Source organism: Glandiceps talaboti, chromosome 2 (assembly GCF_964340395.1).
Source record: "Glandiceps talaboti chromosome 2, keGlaTala1.1, whole genome shotgun sequence".
Lineage (NCBI taxonomy): Eukaryota > Metazoa > Hemichordata > Enteropneusta > Spengelidae > Glandiceps > Glandiceps talaboti.
Genome location: NC_135550.1, coordinates 15,039,204 through 15,055,187, shown reverse-complemented (window position 1 = coordinate 15,055,187; position 15,984 = coordinate 15,039,204). Strand labels below are relative to the sequence as shown.

General features: G+C 36.7%; 1 protein-coding gene across 1 annotated transcript; it reads right to left on the bottom strand.

The window, feature by feature from the left end:
- Positions 1-7,915: 7,915 nt before the first annotated feature.
- On the bottom strand, positions 7,916-10,267 carry LOC144444600 (tripartite motif-containing protein 2-like). The gene is made up of 2 exons (XM_078134088.1): positions 8,759-10,267; positions 7,916-8,587 (listed from the first exon to the last, which is right to left on the bottom strand). The coding sequence occupies exons 1-2, from the start codon at positions 10,265-10,267 to the stop codon at positions 7,916-7,918; spliced, it is 2,181 nt and encodes a 726-aa protein (XP_077990214.1).
- Between the last annotated feature and the right edge of the window lie 5,717 nt (positions 10,268-15,984).

Below are 15,984 nucleotides of genomic sequence, written 5' to 3'. Positions count from 1 at the left end.
TAGTAGTAGTAAAACAACTCCAAATTTAGGGAGACAACAGTCATGTAATACAGGTCTGCAACAGCCATGCAATACAGGTCTGCAGCAGCCATGCAATAGAGATCAGCAACAGTCATGCCATACAGGTATACAACAGCCATGTAATACAGATCTGCAACAGTCATGTAATACAGATCTGCAACAGTCATGTAATACAGATCTGCAACAGTCATGTAATACAGGTCTGCAACTGTCATGTAATACAGATCTGCAACAGCCATGCAATACAGGTCTGCAGCAGCCATGCAATAGAGATCAGCAACAGTCATGCCATACAGGTATACAACAGCCATGTAATACAGATCTGCAACAGTCATGTAATACAGATCTGCAACAGTCATGTAATACAGGTCTGCAACTGTCATGTAATTCAGATCTGCAACAGTCATGCTATACAGATCTGCAACAGTCATGTAATACAGGTCTGCAACTGTCATGTAATTCAGATCTGCAACAGTCATGCTATACAGATCTGCAACAGTCATGTAATACAGGGCTGAAACAGCCATGTGATACAGGTCTACAAGAACAGTTCAGTACTCAAGAGGTATGTTGTAATTTTTTAGTTTTTTAGCTCAAGTGGGTGTGGGTGGGTGGGTGGGGGTGGGGTGGGGGGGCTGTTGATATTGTGTCAGTCCACCTGTCCATTCGTGCATGTGTGTGTCCAATCATTTCTCTGTCTGACATGCACAATCCAAGCTGCAATGAGTGAACATACACAATATTGTATACACTACTTTTGTGTACTGTATGCAGTTAATTTCGTCCTAATTTTTTCCAGTGATCTTCAAAGTTCAATTCAGGTTTCTGTATGGTTGTATCAAACAGAGCCAATAAACTAAACAGTATTTTGTGTAGACAGCTTTAACTGTAACCATACTAATTTACTATGGGTAGAATGGAATAATTTAGGCAGAAGAGTGAGCTATATGTAACTTTAAAATGATAAATATGTTCTCTTATTCCATCCACAGCATGACGCAATGAAGCCTGTAGTGTTTGTAGATTCCAGAGAAATCAACTCTTCCAATATCTTATCTACTTTGAGACTCAAACATAACTTGAATGTTTCTGTGTGTCAGTTAGCCAACTGTGATTATGTAGTCAGTCGGAGAATTGGTGTTGAAAGAAAAGTGTGGTCAGGTGAGGTATTTAACGCTTCAGTAAATGTGCTGACATTACATTTACCATAATCTCTTGGTCTTGAACTCTTTGTACTTGTGAAGGGAAAGTAATTGTTGTTGTAAATGTGATGTCATTATGAGATTTTCCCTGAAACCCTTGCAGGAAATCCCCAAAGTGACTGGACACATGTCAAGTGCAGAAGGGCTTCTTTACAAGATTTCAAAGTTGAATAAATTATCGAGGTGCTATTTTATCACCCGAAATCGTTTGTAAGTTGATAGCAGTAATGAATAAAAGTGTACTAAAGGCAGAAATAAGTCTGACTGGACTTTTACTTTAATTTGATACATGTAGCTGTAATCAGTACAAATGTACTAACGCAAAGGCAAAAATTTTTATTGTAAAGTTTAGCCCAGATTGTATATCTGAACACCAGTTTTGCTGAGAAATGGATGCAATCTATTGATAAATGCAGATATCATTTAAATTGTAGGTTGCTTGTTTTCTTATGGAAAATCTAATGTCATTCCAAAACTAGGTGTACAAAGAATGCATTCTATAACTAATTTGTTTGAAAATCATAGAAGCTCACATCACTGAGACTTTGCAATAAAGCTTGTTCCTGTGTTTTTGAAATCATTACAAAAATTTGGTGTTCACATTTGGTAGCCACATTGAAATATAATATGGATGAATTTCAGTTTCCACATTATTTTATACCTTCAATTTTGACCAGTTTGTTCATACATCTTTTTAATCACCATTGGCAGCATATCAAAAACAGCTGAGATCATTAATTCTCTGTTACATGGTGACCCCCCCCCCCCGAGCCTCATATTTCTTGTTGATTTTAACAGAAAATGGGTAGAATATTTTTTAACGAAATAACAGCAAAATTGAAGACTTTCTTTTGCTGAGGTACTTACTACACTTCCGTTCTTTTACAGATTTTGCGAGTGGTGCAAACAGACAAAAGTTGTTACAGAGAGTTCACCAGCTGTGTACACTGTATGACAGACCCTGCATCATTATTGAACAAGACAAAGTGAAACCAAATGAAGACAAACAAAAACAGATGTGAGTATTAAACATGACTATGTTTTAATGTAATGAAATTTACTAGTATTTTGACACTGCGTGTCATATGCCAACATTGGCATTACATGAAGTGTATGGTAGATTCATGGCCATACATGAAGGAGCAAAAGGAAGAAGGGGTCCCTCCATGGTTGTCCTCCCATAGGAAGGTGAACAGGGAAATACCATCCAAATGAGACTATTTTTTCACAAAAAATCTGTACACATGTCTTCCTGTTTGGGGAAAAAATTTAAAAAAAAAAAAAAAGGAAAGAAGGGAATTGTTTCACAGTCATACCTCCCATTAGGACATTTTGAAAGTACTGTGAACAAAGTTATATTGGCACAGACTAATCTAAGCTGAATTGGGAAAGACAATTTTCACACTCTAATGTTGCCGGAGAAGTAATTTTTGACAACATAGCCTAGAACCATAACAATTTTGTAAGTTAATATATTAAATCCATATTTATTACCTGTGGTTATTTAGAATTTTACCAATGAAAGCGATTCACTTTCACAATGATTTATCTTGGCAAAACAATTTTTCTGTAAATAATCATCTATCGGGGGTGGGGGAGGGGGTATTTGCTTGTACACAAACAACTACAAGGTCGGTAAAACAGGATTTAAAGTGATAATAAAAGTTTAGAACCAAAATACAGACTTTCATAGCAATGTGGTTAAATTTAAGTGAATGAGCCCACAAAGGTCAGGAGGTGTGCCAGTACCAGTACCAGTGTCCTTCCGTACTTGTTACATAAGATGAAACAAGATAATACTGTATTGTCTCCCTTTAGAGGAATAAATGAAATACCTGTATTAACATACAATTACATGGAAACGTGACACAAGACAAAAACATGCTGTAAAACAATACCAAAACAAAACATCAAAGTCAACATAATTAGAATTGTTTCTGGTCAGTGCATGTATCGGTCATTTTTTCCCCCTGTTTGTCTAGCCCCTGCAGTCCACATATCCATGGGAAACACAAAAATAACCCTCCCTACTTCAGTGAAGACAACTACAGAGCCAATCATGAACAAACAAATGACATCTGCCACACACACACTTGCTCTGAAGTACTAAATAAAAAGAACAGTAATGAATAGTAGAGTGGGTAACAAATTTGTTGAGAATAAAAAAAAACAAAAAAAAAACGAACAAAAAAAAACACAGCATCATCGCACTATTTTAGACAAACTGTCCTGATCAGAAACAATTTTTTCTTTTTGGCCATAGGCAACATTTGAGTACAAAATGCAGTTTCTGTAAGTGATATGTACAGATAACAGTAAAACTCTGAGAAGTGTTACATTATTGTACATACTGTTCTTTTTGTTAGTCAAGCTAGCTTTTGTTCATCACATTCTTTTACACACAATTTCTTGGTTGGCCGTGGTGGGAAGGTCAATTATTACTATCTTTGCTTGCCTGCCTCCCAATAATTCCAGAATGAATTGAAGAACATTAATAGGGCAGTGCATGATAACAGGCAACTACAACAGAAATCTGGATACAGTCTGAGCTATTGTATCATTCAATACAAGCTATAGGGAAGTGTAGAGTTGTACTTAATTCTATACACTACCATTCACTACTAGATAATCAGTTTAACCATGAAAAGACAGGCCATTTGAACTGTGAAATTATTTGACCACATTGAACAACGTATGAAAAAGAAATATTGTGTATTTTTTTTTCCTTCTTTTTCTAGCATTAGAAGTCAATACCTGGAGGGCATGTTAGCGGCTTTAGCTCAGACCCATATTAAAGTACTCTTTAGTGACTCCCAAGGTTAGTACATATGTTAACTCCACTCCAACATTGTGTAACTTGTAAACTTAATAGAGGGAAACAATACCTTGTAAATTCACATCGTTTAATTAAAACTTGGATACAAAATGAGATGAAATGCATTGGTTTCATTCATTTTCACTGATCAGTATGGAGCTGACGTTGATCTGAACTTAGAAGTGCAGTGATGTATGAGACTTGCATTGACAATGTTAAGTTGATGTACCTTACAATTACACTAGCATTTATGATTTATGATGATTAGAAGCAGTTGATAATACAGTAAACAGGAGTTGCATTGTATTAGTTGATAAAATCTACTTGTGAGTTCCCGTTTTACTCTACTATTTACTCCCTGCCAAAAAATACCATACATGGTATGGATGGCATTCCTTGAATGTTTCACCTCACTTCCTCCCTTTCTGTTACTGGGTTTCCCAAAACCCTTAATGAAAACATTGGAATGGAAACTTGGTCAGGAGATAAAATCAACCTGACTTCCTCAATCCATCTAACAGGGTTCCGTCCCCCACTAAAATGACAGTACCAGTACAAGGTATGGTAATCCTGACACAGTTTTAACCTTACTGGTGTTCCCCAACCTTGGAAAAAAACACATGTTTATTTTTACCACTCATTCAATGATTATGAGCATTGCCACCATAGATACACGCTATTCATTATAACTTAACAAATTTCATTGAACAGGTGAAACAGCGGATATTTTGGCAGATCTTGTAAAAGTTGAAAACAGGAAAGGAAACGCTGTGTTAGAAGTTCCAGACTTGGATCCAGTGTCTTTACAGGTATGGAGACTATATGGATTTTATGTTTTTGTCTGAGAGTTTCAAAGGTATGTGTGATGACAGTATTATTAAAGGAGGTCAGCTGTATGTAATTAGGGAGACATACATGAAGTGGGGGGGGGGGGGGCACTCAAATATTTTGAGTGAATTTTCTATTTCTGTTACTCTATAAAATAACATCCTAAAGCTAAAGGCATGCAATTTTGCAAAGCCACCTAGTGCACGAATGGGAAGAAGGGTTAGTAAAATTTTATGAGATGAGGGATACTGTATTATGGGGTATTAAAGTGCATTGCTGTGATAGGTGTGTATGCATTGTGTAATGAGATGTGTGTATAAAATGTGATGGATGAGATAAGGTCAGTGAAATGGGAGAATAAACCTTGTAATGTTCTATAAGAAATGTGTAAATTATAAAGATGGATATTTTATGATATCTTGCTAGGCACTTCTTGCATATTTTGTTATTTGTACACTTTGTGGTAATCAATTTGTTAAAAATCTTCTCCAAAGGTGATACATATTTCGATTTAAAAATCCATTATTTGTGTAGTACTGTAGTTCAAAAAACAACAACACAGGCACTCAATTATCAGACATCACTATTATTTTAGTATCTTTTTATTTGACCTTAATTTTACAATAAGTCAAACTTTAATCCACAAAATCAATTTCATCTATTATTTACACCGAAGTAAAGTATTTGAATGGGTGTGTCTTCTAAGACCAGTTCTACTTGAAAAGTAATGTGGTATTATATACATCTACCAAGTCCTTGTTTATAGCTCAATAAATTGCAGAAAATTTAGTAATTTGAAAAATACTTGTTATTGTACAAACAGGAAGTGATTTGTAAATGACTTCTTGAAAAACAACATGTAATCTCTATTTCACATTCAGTCTGTCCATACATCTGATGCTATCCCTTGGTTGTAAGATACGTTGTGTCACTCTACCCTCGCCAGCCTCCACTCTGAGAGGGGTTAACCAATGTGTGAGGGCGCCCTTTCACACCGTACGTTACAGACCTACACTTCCCCATGTATTGAAAGATAAGCTAAGAATTCCAGAATACTTTTCTTGCTGTTCCACACAAATGATGTCAAGAGTGTTTATCTTGCTGATTATGTTCATGGTCAAAGTCATTCTCGGCAAAGATGTTTCCATACAGCTCACAAACACACACAGTCTCTCTCAGTTGGACAGGTCATTAAGGCTAAATGTCACAGTCCAGTGCATGAATCATTATTAATTGTCTATGTAGCTTTGTTAGTCAGGAGTTCTTACAAACAGATCAGTTCATGCAGATACCATAATTATTTTAGCGAAGAGGTACTCAAAAGTTGTCTTGTTCTCACGTAATGTGAGCCATGTTTACTGTGGTCAGTGTCAGTATTGTGGTCAATGCCAGCCATGTTTACTGTGGTCAGTGTCAGTATTGTGGTCAATGCCAGCCATGTTTACTGTGGGTCATTGTCAGTATTGTGGTCAATGCCAGCCATGTTTACTGTCAGTGTCAGTATTGTGGTCAATGCCAGCCATGTTTACTGTGGGTCATTGTCAGTATTGTGGTCAATGCCAGCCATGTTTACTGTCAGTGTCAGTATTGTGGTCAATGCCAGCCATGTTTACTGTGGTCAGTGTCAGTATTGTGGTCAATGCCAGCCATGTTTACTGTGGGTCATTGTCAGTATTGTGGTCAATGCCAGCCATGTTTACTGTGGTCAGTGTCAGTATTGTGGTCAATGCCAGCCATGTTTACTGTGGTCAGCGTGTGTATCATGGTCAGTGTCATGCTTTGAGTTGACTTATTTTGACCAATTGTAGGATTTACTTTTGTTTGGCCTCTTAGGCTGCAATGACATTGTTTTCAAATAAAAATGATATTGTTTTCATTTTGATGTGCTTACCCAATAGGGCAACAAATGTTTTTGGTCATCTACAAGGAAACTCCTAAGACAGAACAATACAAACACTTGTGCAAACACAATGACGTGGTTTATATATTTTTAGTATGTCATCAATGGGGTCCTTTCTGAGGTTAAATATGTGTGCTTTCTGTCATTTACATGATGAATCTTTCTGTTTTTGCCCATTCAAACAGACTCTGTTTTCAAATGGAAATAAATTGGTTTCAAAATGATCCACTTTTAGAACAGCAATTTCAAATTGTTGCATTTTCATTGGTGCACTTATTGTCTTCATCTAGACAGCTTGCACAAACACAACAAAATAGTTGCATTTTCATTTGAAAATGATATCGTGTAGACGTGGCCTTAGCTTATATGTCACAATTCAGCGTGAAGATCCTAATTATGTAGTGTTGTATATAGTCAAGGAGGTGAGATCAGATACCATTGGTTTATATGGAGTCAGTAATCCATGTAGACAAATTATGTGGGAGAACAATTCCACAACCGCTGTCCTCCATACACGCAAAATATCTGCTGCATTCACTTTCAAGTTCAATTTCATGATCACAATCTGCGTATAAGTGTACGAATAGTTTATAGCCATGTATTGTGTGCACTTGTTGAATTCTGTACATACTAAGGTACCTGTTTAAAGTCAGGATGATGTCTGGATCATAGTACTAGTAGTCCATGTGAGGTTTGAGAATCAAGAATTTCACTCTAAAAGTACACAGCTGAATGTGGTATTGTACAGCCTAGCACGCCTTCCTCAAATATGTGCAGGGTATAAAGTGAAAGTGAGAGTGGTAATTGAGTTGAGTTTTCCATAGTGTTGTTCTATACGCAATGGTGATTTTGTTCACCATGTGGTCAAGGTAGGTGTTCAAGTTCAATGCCAGAACCTTGTTACTATGGATATTTTTAATACAGCACTTTGTCCAGTAGGGATTGAAATGGAAGTAACAATTTTTATTCAAGTTTTTTTATCTGTGTCATGGTCATACTGTCTGATTAAGTATAGGTGCTGGGTTGTTATGCTGTAGTCCAATTCTCTATGTCTGGTGATGGGTGTCATTTTGCAAGTACTAGAACATCACATCTGCTACTGTTTGTTACATGTAGAAGTGAGTGATGTTGATTTGATGTTTTCTGAGTTCATTGAGTGAATACCTTCAGGTAGTTGCCTTTGAAATATGTCACAACTACTTTGACAGGCCAATCGTCTGTTAATGTCACAGAACTTGGGTTTACCAATCCATCCTCTTCACTATCAATACGACATATGAAATGACCCTTACTGTCAAATTTCTGTACTCTATGATTGCCTTGTTCTGCAATGTACAGACATTCATCCTTGTCTACAGCCACTGACTTTGGCCATTTCAGGTCACCATCTTCTTCCCCATAGTCACCAAACTCATACAGGAATTGACATTGTTGGTTGAAGACCTGTATGCGGTTGTTGCCATAGTCTGGTACATACAGTCTACCTTGTCTGCTGACACAAAGATGTAAAGGTCCTTTGAATTGACTTGGTCCAGTTCCATAGCTGCCTATTGTAGTGATGTATTTACCATTCTGGGTGTATTTTCTAATACAGTGTGTTGTCTTGTCAGTGTGAGCACCTTTACCATCCCAGTCAGTCACATAAACAGTGCCATCTACAGGATTGATAGCTATACCATATGGTGACTTCATTTCATTCTGTCCAAAGCATCTGATAAAGTTTCCATCCTCATCACTGACGACTATTTGATTATTACCATCATCTGTTATGAAATAATCTCCATCATCTGACACTGCTACATCCAATGGTTGGAAGGCATTCTTAAAGTGAGTGAATGTAATAAATCTAATGTGATTTCCATCCCTATCTGTCACTTGTATCCTGTTATTAAATTTCTCGGCAACAACAAGTTGTCTTCATTTATTCATGATGACACTGGTTGGCCCATTAAAACATCCTTTCCTATTACCTTTCTTCCCGAAGGTCTTCACCATTCTTTTGGTGACAGGAATATTAAAAGGTGATCCATGTATCGGCTGATCTCCTATTGCCATGGTAACTTGATGTCTGCCTTCCATTTCTCCTCTGACTGTGAATACTAGTGTACCATCTCTGTTGTCAGTAACTTTGACATCTTCTCTTGTTCCATCTGGTTTTCTCATCTGAGCCGTCACAGCTGGTGTTGGTATGACTTGTCTTCCTTGGCTGTCTTTGGTTCTGATCACTATGTCACCTGACTCTCCTTCTAGTAGCTTCGATGGAAGTTTGTCAACAGTGCACTTGGAAGCACATATCTCAGACATAGTTGTTTTCATGTTACCAGTATCAGTGGAATGATCTCTTGACCTTTGACCCATGCAGGTATCTACCACATGTCTGGTTTTACTTATTGTGTCACTTTTCTCTGTCTTTCTGCACAGCAATCCCAGCATGCCTTGTCCTAGGGCCTCTGCAGCTGGCTTGAACGCCATCACTTCTGGTTTTATGTTTGGTTTGGTGTCCATGGTAATGAGGGACTCAATATGTTGTATTGTTTGCTGTTTGTTGGTCATCAGCTGAGCAGCACTCCCATGATGCATCAGTGCTTCTAGATAACCACATGTACTTGAAATGTTGCCATGTTTCATTTCCCATTCATCTATTTGGACTTCAGTAGTTTTCACTTTCTGTCCATACTCTGTCTTCAACTCCTCTACCAATCTCTTCTCTTCCTTTCTTACTTTCTGTACTATCTCTTCTGCTTTCTTTCTCACCTTCTTTTCTTCTTCCTGACACTGTACCTGTAGTTGGTTTCTGGTCTGTTTGGCTTCTGATTTACATCTTTCAGTTTCCTTTTCTTTCTTTCTCAGTTTGGCCACCATTTCTTTCAACTGTATAATGTATTTATCTGCTGTCTCTGTGAGTTCTTTGTAAACGTGTTCAGCAGTACGGTGTTTAATCATGGCACAGTCGGTACACATAGTGACTTGACAGCTCTCACAGTAGTATTTCACTTCATTCTCTGGGTGATCATTGCAGTAGACTTTCTGTGGTAGTAAGTGACTTGTGGACTTGCCTTCTTTAAACTCTTCTAGTGTGATAATGGTATGATTTCTAGTGACACGGGCTCTTTTATGGGGTTTTGTACATGAAGGACAAAAATTGATGTAGCAATCTACACACCTGTTTGTTGCTGTGTTTTCATCACATCCTTCACATAGCCCTGGTTCTGACACATCAGTTGGTTGACACCGTTCAACTATGTCAAGCAGGGAGTTCATGAAGAAGTTGGTTTTAAGTCCAGGAACTCCAGTGTCGGGTAACTCACAGGATTTATCACAAACCGAACACTGCAACCTACCTTCTCTTTCAACAATCTTGATCAGACATTCTTGACAAAATGTATGATCACATGGTAGCACTTTAGGATTCTTGTACTCCTCTAAACAGATTGTACAGGAAAGGTAATCATCTCCAAGTTCTTTTAGAAAGGTTTCCAAGTCTGGAATTGCAGTTGCCATATTGGAAAGTGGTGGGAATACAACTTGTATACAACTACTGGTAATAACACTTCAGCTAAAAATAATCAAAATTCTCAGAAATCGTTGACTTCCAAACCCTTTAACTTGTTAAGAATTTATAAACTACTCACGCTTGTCTTTATTGATGAGTCTGTTGCCATGGTTCACCTACCAAACTTCAAGCACATAAAGGCTCCTGTGAGAGTTCATTTATAGTTCACTCTGAGTGCTGGTAAAGTTTTGTCATAGTATTGTAGACAATATAAAACCTGTGATTGTGTTCAAAAGTCAAGTAGGTCCTTTAACTAAACAATGATTTATACTGTACTTTACTGTCTAGTGATAGAAATACCTGTGTACAGTTTGTGTACGTACACTAAATATTTTGGGAGTCTTTCAACTATCCGTCAAAATTTGCACTCATTTCTTCGACTCATATCATATGTACAAACTAGAACTAAACACTCAATATAAAAAAACGATAACAAATTATGATATCAAAAAAAAAATTTTGATACTGGTAATGTATAAAACTCAAGGAGTTCTTTCAAATAAATAATGACAATTAATTGTACTTGATATCTGGCAATTGTACAGTTTGTGTACACACCATTCTGTGACCCAAATAATATCCAAAATGGCGACACTAATTCAATTTGACTACCTCAGATGTGTGAACTAATGTGACCTAACATTCCTATGTGATACTGCAGTAGTACTGTACTGAAGATAAATTCAATACTTCAAAACAAAAAATTCACAAGTTTCCTGCATGGAGGAATAGGTTCTTTGTTAGACATTCATTCTAACACCAAATCTAAATCGTAGATTGTGTGTGTTAGTTTCAATGCTTGGACATATCATAAACTAATGGCCATAAATACAAATACAAAATGAAATAAAATAAAATGAAATATTCCATTTTGGTCATATGCCAAAATTTTACCTATTCGTGTATTCATTCATGCATGTTAAAAATACATGTAACAGAATCATTGGAAATCAACTGACATCACATTATGTCTGTACATGTACTAATAGTGAGTGAGTATGTGTGTCTGTGTGTGTCAGTCCATGTGTGTCAGTCCATGTGTGTGTGTCTGTGTGTGTCAGTCCATGTGAGTCAGTCCATGTGTATTGTGTACACTTGATACCTAAAAAAAAACTTGGCTTATGACCCAAAGAAAAAAAAAAGAATTGGTTCTGGACAGCGCCCACATCACTTAAATACCTTTGCGTCAATCTTTTTTTTTACGTGTTTGTCCAGCCCATGCAGTCAGCAGATCTAGGGGGAAACACAAATAGAACCCTCCCTACATTAATTGCTGCTTCAGTGAAGAAAACTGCACAGCCAATTGTGAACAAGCAAATTACATCTGCCCCCACACACATACTTGCTCTAAAGTACTAAATACAACAGATGAATAACTGTCATAAAGAGTGGATTGAGTGGAAGGTTTGACAATTATAAAAAAAAAGTTTGCATCATCGCACCACTTTAGACAGACCAGAAACAATTTTTTTTTTTTTTTTTTTTTTTTTTTTTGGGGGGGGGGGGGGGGGGGCATATTATAACAAAATTTGATACACACCTTTGTTGCTGTTACCATTTAGATATGTTTGGATTTTGGACAAGATTTGTACTAACTAACTAAATACAGCCACATTTCCAAAATCATGTGTGCTGAAATATGCTGAGTCATCATTTTTAGTCTCGGAAGAATCAATAGAATGGGCTCCGTCCATCCATGATATGTCAGTTCACTGACATGCAAAAATGAACGTCACTTGTTTCACGACGTATACACATTTGACCAAATGGCAGCCATCTTTGAAATTAAGAATCAATATTTACTCCATAACTCAAAAACTGTAATACATAGAGATTCCATTCAAGTGTCTACCCCAATGTTATCAGGTACAAACTTTCTTCGAAGACATTGATCTTAGACTTTGACCTTCAGGGTCAATTATATTCAGGCCATTTTTTTTGCATATCAGAGAGACTCTGTTCTTGTTGCCAATTTCTTTTAATCAAATCATTTATAGGTTAATACAGAACATGATAAATATACACAAACATTACTTTTGGTGCCTATTTCACTTTTTACTGAATGGAGGCCATATTTGTCTTAAAACAACCCATGATACACGCATAACTTAAACACTATATCTCTGATTATTCATCTCACATGACTTCAATGGCTGTGAATATCATCATCCTCGGCTTGTCACTTGGCTTTTGAAGACTAAAATCCATACAATATTCTATACACTAGTAAACATGACATACAGCAATACAACACATCAAAATATGCATTTTGCAAAATTACTGTATCATTTTTATCTGAACATATCGAGAATGTCCTGGCGATAGCATCTTTCATTTTGTGTGTGTGTGTGTATTACATTAATTTTCAGGTTTTCAAGTGGTATACGTCCATTCCAAGTGTTAGTTACGTCACTGCATTAACCATGGTTAGAAAATTCAAATCAATAACAGACATTGTTTTAAGGTATGTATTAAACACATTGTTTTCATCATACAGCTTTTCAGTGATTGCCCTTACACCACGTCACATTGTATGGACTGGTAGATAACTGCTAATGGCCTCAATTTGCATAGAGTGAGGCACTCTTCCTATTCTATTTTCCATATTGCAATAGTCATGTAACATTGGAATCTTTTCATTGATTTGCCTTGTCTCATGAATGAATATGAGAATGTGATGTGTTATAAAAACCACTTATTCAGGGATGTAGAAAATAGCTGGAAGCGGGTTATTATAAAAACAACCAGTTGTCAGCGATAAATTTCCTGCTATGAAAATGAATATATATGATTGAAATTGGTCCCCAACGCTACGAAATCTTTAGAATTTATCACGTTTATGGTTCAGTGTTTCTGATGCCCGCTTGCCAAATCGCAAAACGTGAGAGAAAATCATGTTTGGTATTAAAGAAGATTTTTGAGGCATTAGTCCAACTTGCTGACACATATTTTTCTAAGTTTAGAGCACTGAATGGGATCAAAATGGATCTAAATGGCTTTAAAACTTGCTAAAATACCATTTACTTGCCTTTATTGTACAAAATTAAGTAATTTAAATGAGAAATTAAGTGACCGTTAACGTGCCACTGCACATGGGTCCTGGCCATTAGAATGCATTTTGACCTGCCATGAATCAATTGGGGGAGACACAATTATGTGTTATTTTCGAATGATACCATTTGCTTCCCAAAATTCTGGCTACCAAAAGATCTAGAAAAATCAGTTGGAGCAATTTTTCAAAAATTTATAAATACATGTATTAGAGAAAGTCTGTCAAGTTATTGCCTGGCCTTATTTTGGGCACTAGTCGACATCATAAATATATATTACCCCCTGAGACCTCGTGCTCTAACGTAGCATGTTATATATCTGCAGCATATTGACAATTATCAGAGCGTCTGTTGTTTCTGTTCTACAGTGTGTCTACTGCCAAAAGGGGAGGTATGATAGTAGGTCCGTTCTTTTGCTTAGGAAAACTTTCTTTTTGCACAAAATGAAGTGGTTGGTGGTATGGTTATCACTCTATCAAGAGATCACTCAGAACTGTTACTACTAACTGCACACTGCATACTACTAACACTGTTAATGACTTCTCTTATCTGTTACAGTCCTCCCAACAAACTTCAACGGATACTTGGAATATCTGAGAGTACAGCCCAAGACATACTTCGATATATGACCCATGTTTTTGATTCTCAAATGTTGTCAGTCTGATCAGTTGATCACTACAGATATAATGACAAGTAGTTAAGTTGTATGAAACCACATCATGGAGAACCAAACCTGTTGAAAATTAAAATGATATTTTTGGGGAAACAATCATGTGAGATGAAAAGGAAGAACATTACATCTTCAGACCAAATTAGAATCTCTTGCAGTGTATAAATTATGTCAGTAATATGAGTGCAATATATCTGGAATTTGTCACTAGTTTTGTAAGTCACCTCTACTGGCAAAGTACTTGAAACTCATGACTAGAACTCATGATGTTGTTGGTGGTTCAGAGTTGATTTTTATTTAGATAGGTACAATTTAGATAAGGGTGACCATATTTTTTTTCCTGCTTCTTATTACTCGACCGACTCAATTTTCAGCTCCGATATAAAAAAAATTATTTGCGCCACCCTTAATATTTTGTGGAGCAGTGCCCTCTCAGGCAAAAATAAGTAATTGTCTGTCGATGACATCCAATCATGGCAGCTGTGACAACATTTGTTCATAAACAGAGCATTTCTTTGATGATGTAAGTTATTCAAGTAAGGAGGCTGAGAGCATGCCAATTGTGGAGAGAAGCTGGGAAAGGGCTTGTTTCCAGGAATCCAATAAAAAGAAGACAGAGAGGAAAGGAGAGAGAGAGAGAAACATGAAGATGATGATTTTTTTTTTTTTTTTTTAAATTGACCGACCGACCGACCGACCGACCGACCGACTGACCGACCCATGAAAATAGGGTCACCCTAACAAATAGCAATAACAACCAAGCATGTAAAACTGCCAAAAATGCAATATTTCTAGTGGACAAAGTGCAAATGGTAAATATTCTAAACTTAGAAACATCAAAATATCAAGAAATTATTTTGTACGATGAAAGCAGTCAGATCACTTATTCAAATTGATAATTAAAAGGGGCATAAGCTGAGTTTATGTATTTTGGTAGTCTCTGTTACCCAGACTCCCACCGCTTGGGGCTCTACTATGGGATCAAGATAGTCTTGGGAAATGTAATCCCAAATGACCCCACACTGGAATTAGTCACACATCATATTACATCCAAGCCATGAAGAATTGGCGCATGGGGCCTGTTTGTCATAATTAAGATGTATCAGTCGCTTGAGACGTGCAAACCTGTGATGAAGAAACCTGAATCATTCAGCATGCAATGTTGGATGTGAAGTATTCCCAGAATGCTCTGCTCTGAGAGAGAGAGAGATATCTCTCTGGTGTGGATGACTTGGGATTCTGTTTCCCCAGACTCCTATTCTGGGTTGTCTCGTAGTAGCACCCCAGCAGAGAGAGCGCCTGGGTAACTGAGACTAGCATTTTGGAGGATAATTTTGTGCTTAATTAAAAGGTACCTGTAAAGCAAAAATTACCATCAATTGTTATTAGCAGAACTTAAACTCGGTATTCCAGTATCATACATAAACGATTTGATGACATAATCTAGTCTATATATAGTAAAATGTCAAAGGAACCTCTATCATACCATCAGCTTTGCTAACAATGCCAGATGATAATTTTGAATACCATCAACAATGTACTTCGACATTAACATTACACTAGATTACTATTGTTTCAAGTAAATATTTCACATGAGTAAAAATTCTACTCTCAGCTTGTGCCACTTTAATTCAAACATTAGTATCACATATTTTGTATTTACGTCGTTGTGCTGTAAATTACTAGTACAACTCAACAAAGTTGGTTTTTGTTTACAGAGATAATTTACAGACTAGTGTTTTTTGGGGGGTTATGTATTCACGAGGAGAAGACTTGTTTTTTTGTTTACACAGCTTATTAACTTTTACATGGCATTCTTACATACTACTATTTTGCAATCATATCGGGTGCCTGCCTGACAAGTGAGCTGAAAGTATCACTTCGTGCAATACCGTAACAATACATGTACTATTATAGTACTTTTTACTGTGGCTTTGAACTGAAC

Bases quoted from the DNA above. Each gene is read 5' to 3' on its own strand.
- LOC144444600 (XM_078134088.1), bottom strand. From the start codon at position 10,267: ATGGCAACTGCAATTCCAGACTTGGAAACCTTTCTAAAAGAACTTGGA. The intron at 8,588-8,758 runs GTGAAGACCTTC...ACTCACTTTAAG, and splicing joins TTCCTGTCACCAAAAGAATG to AATGCCTTCCAACCATTGGA.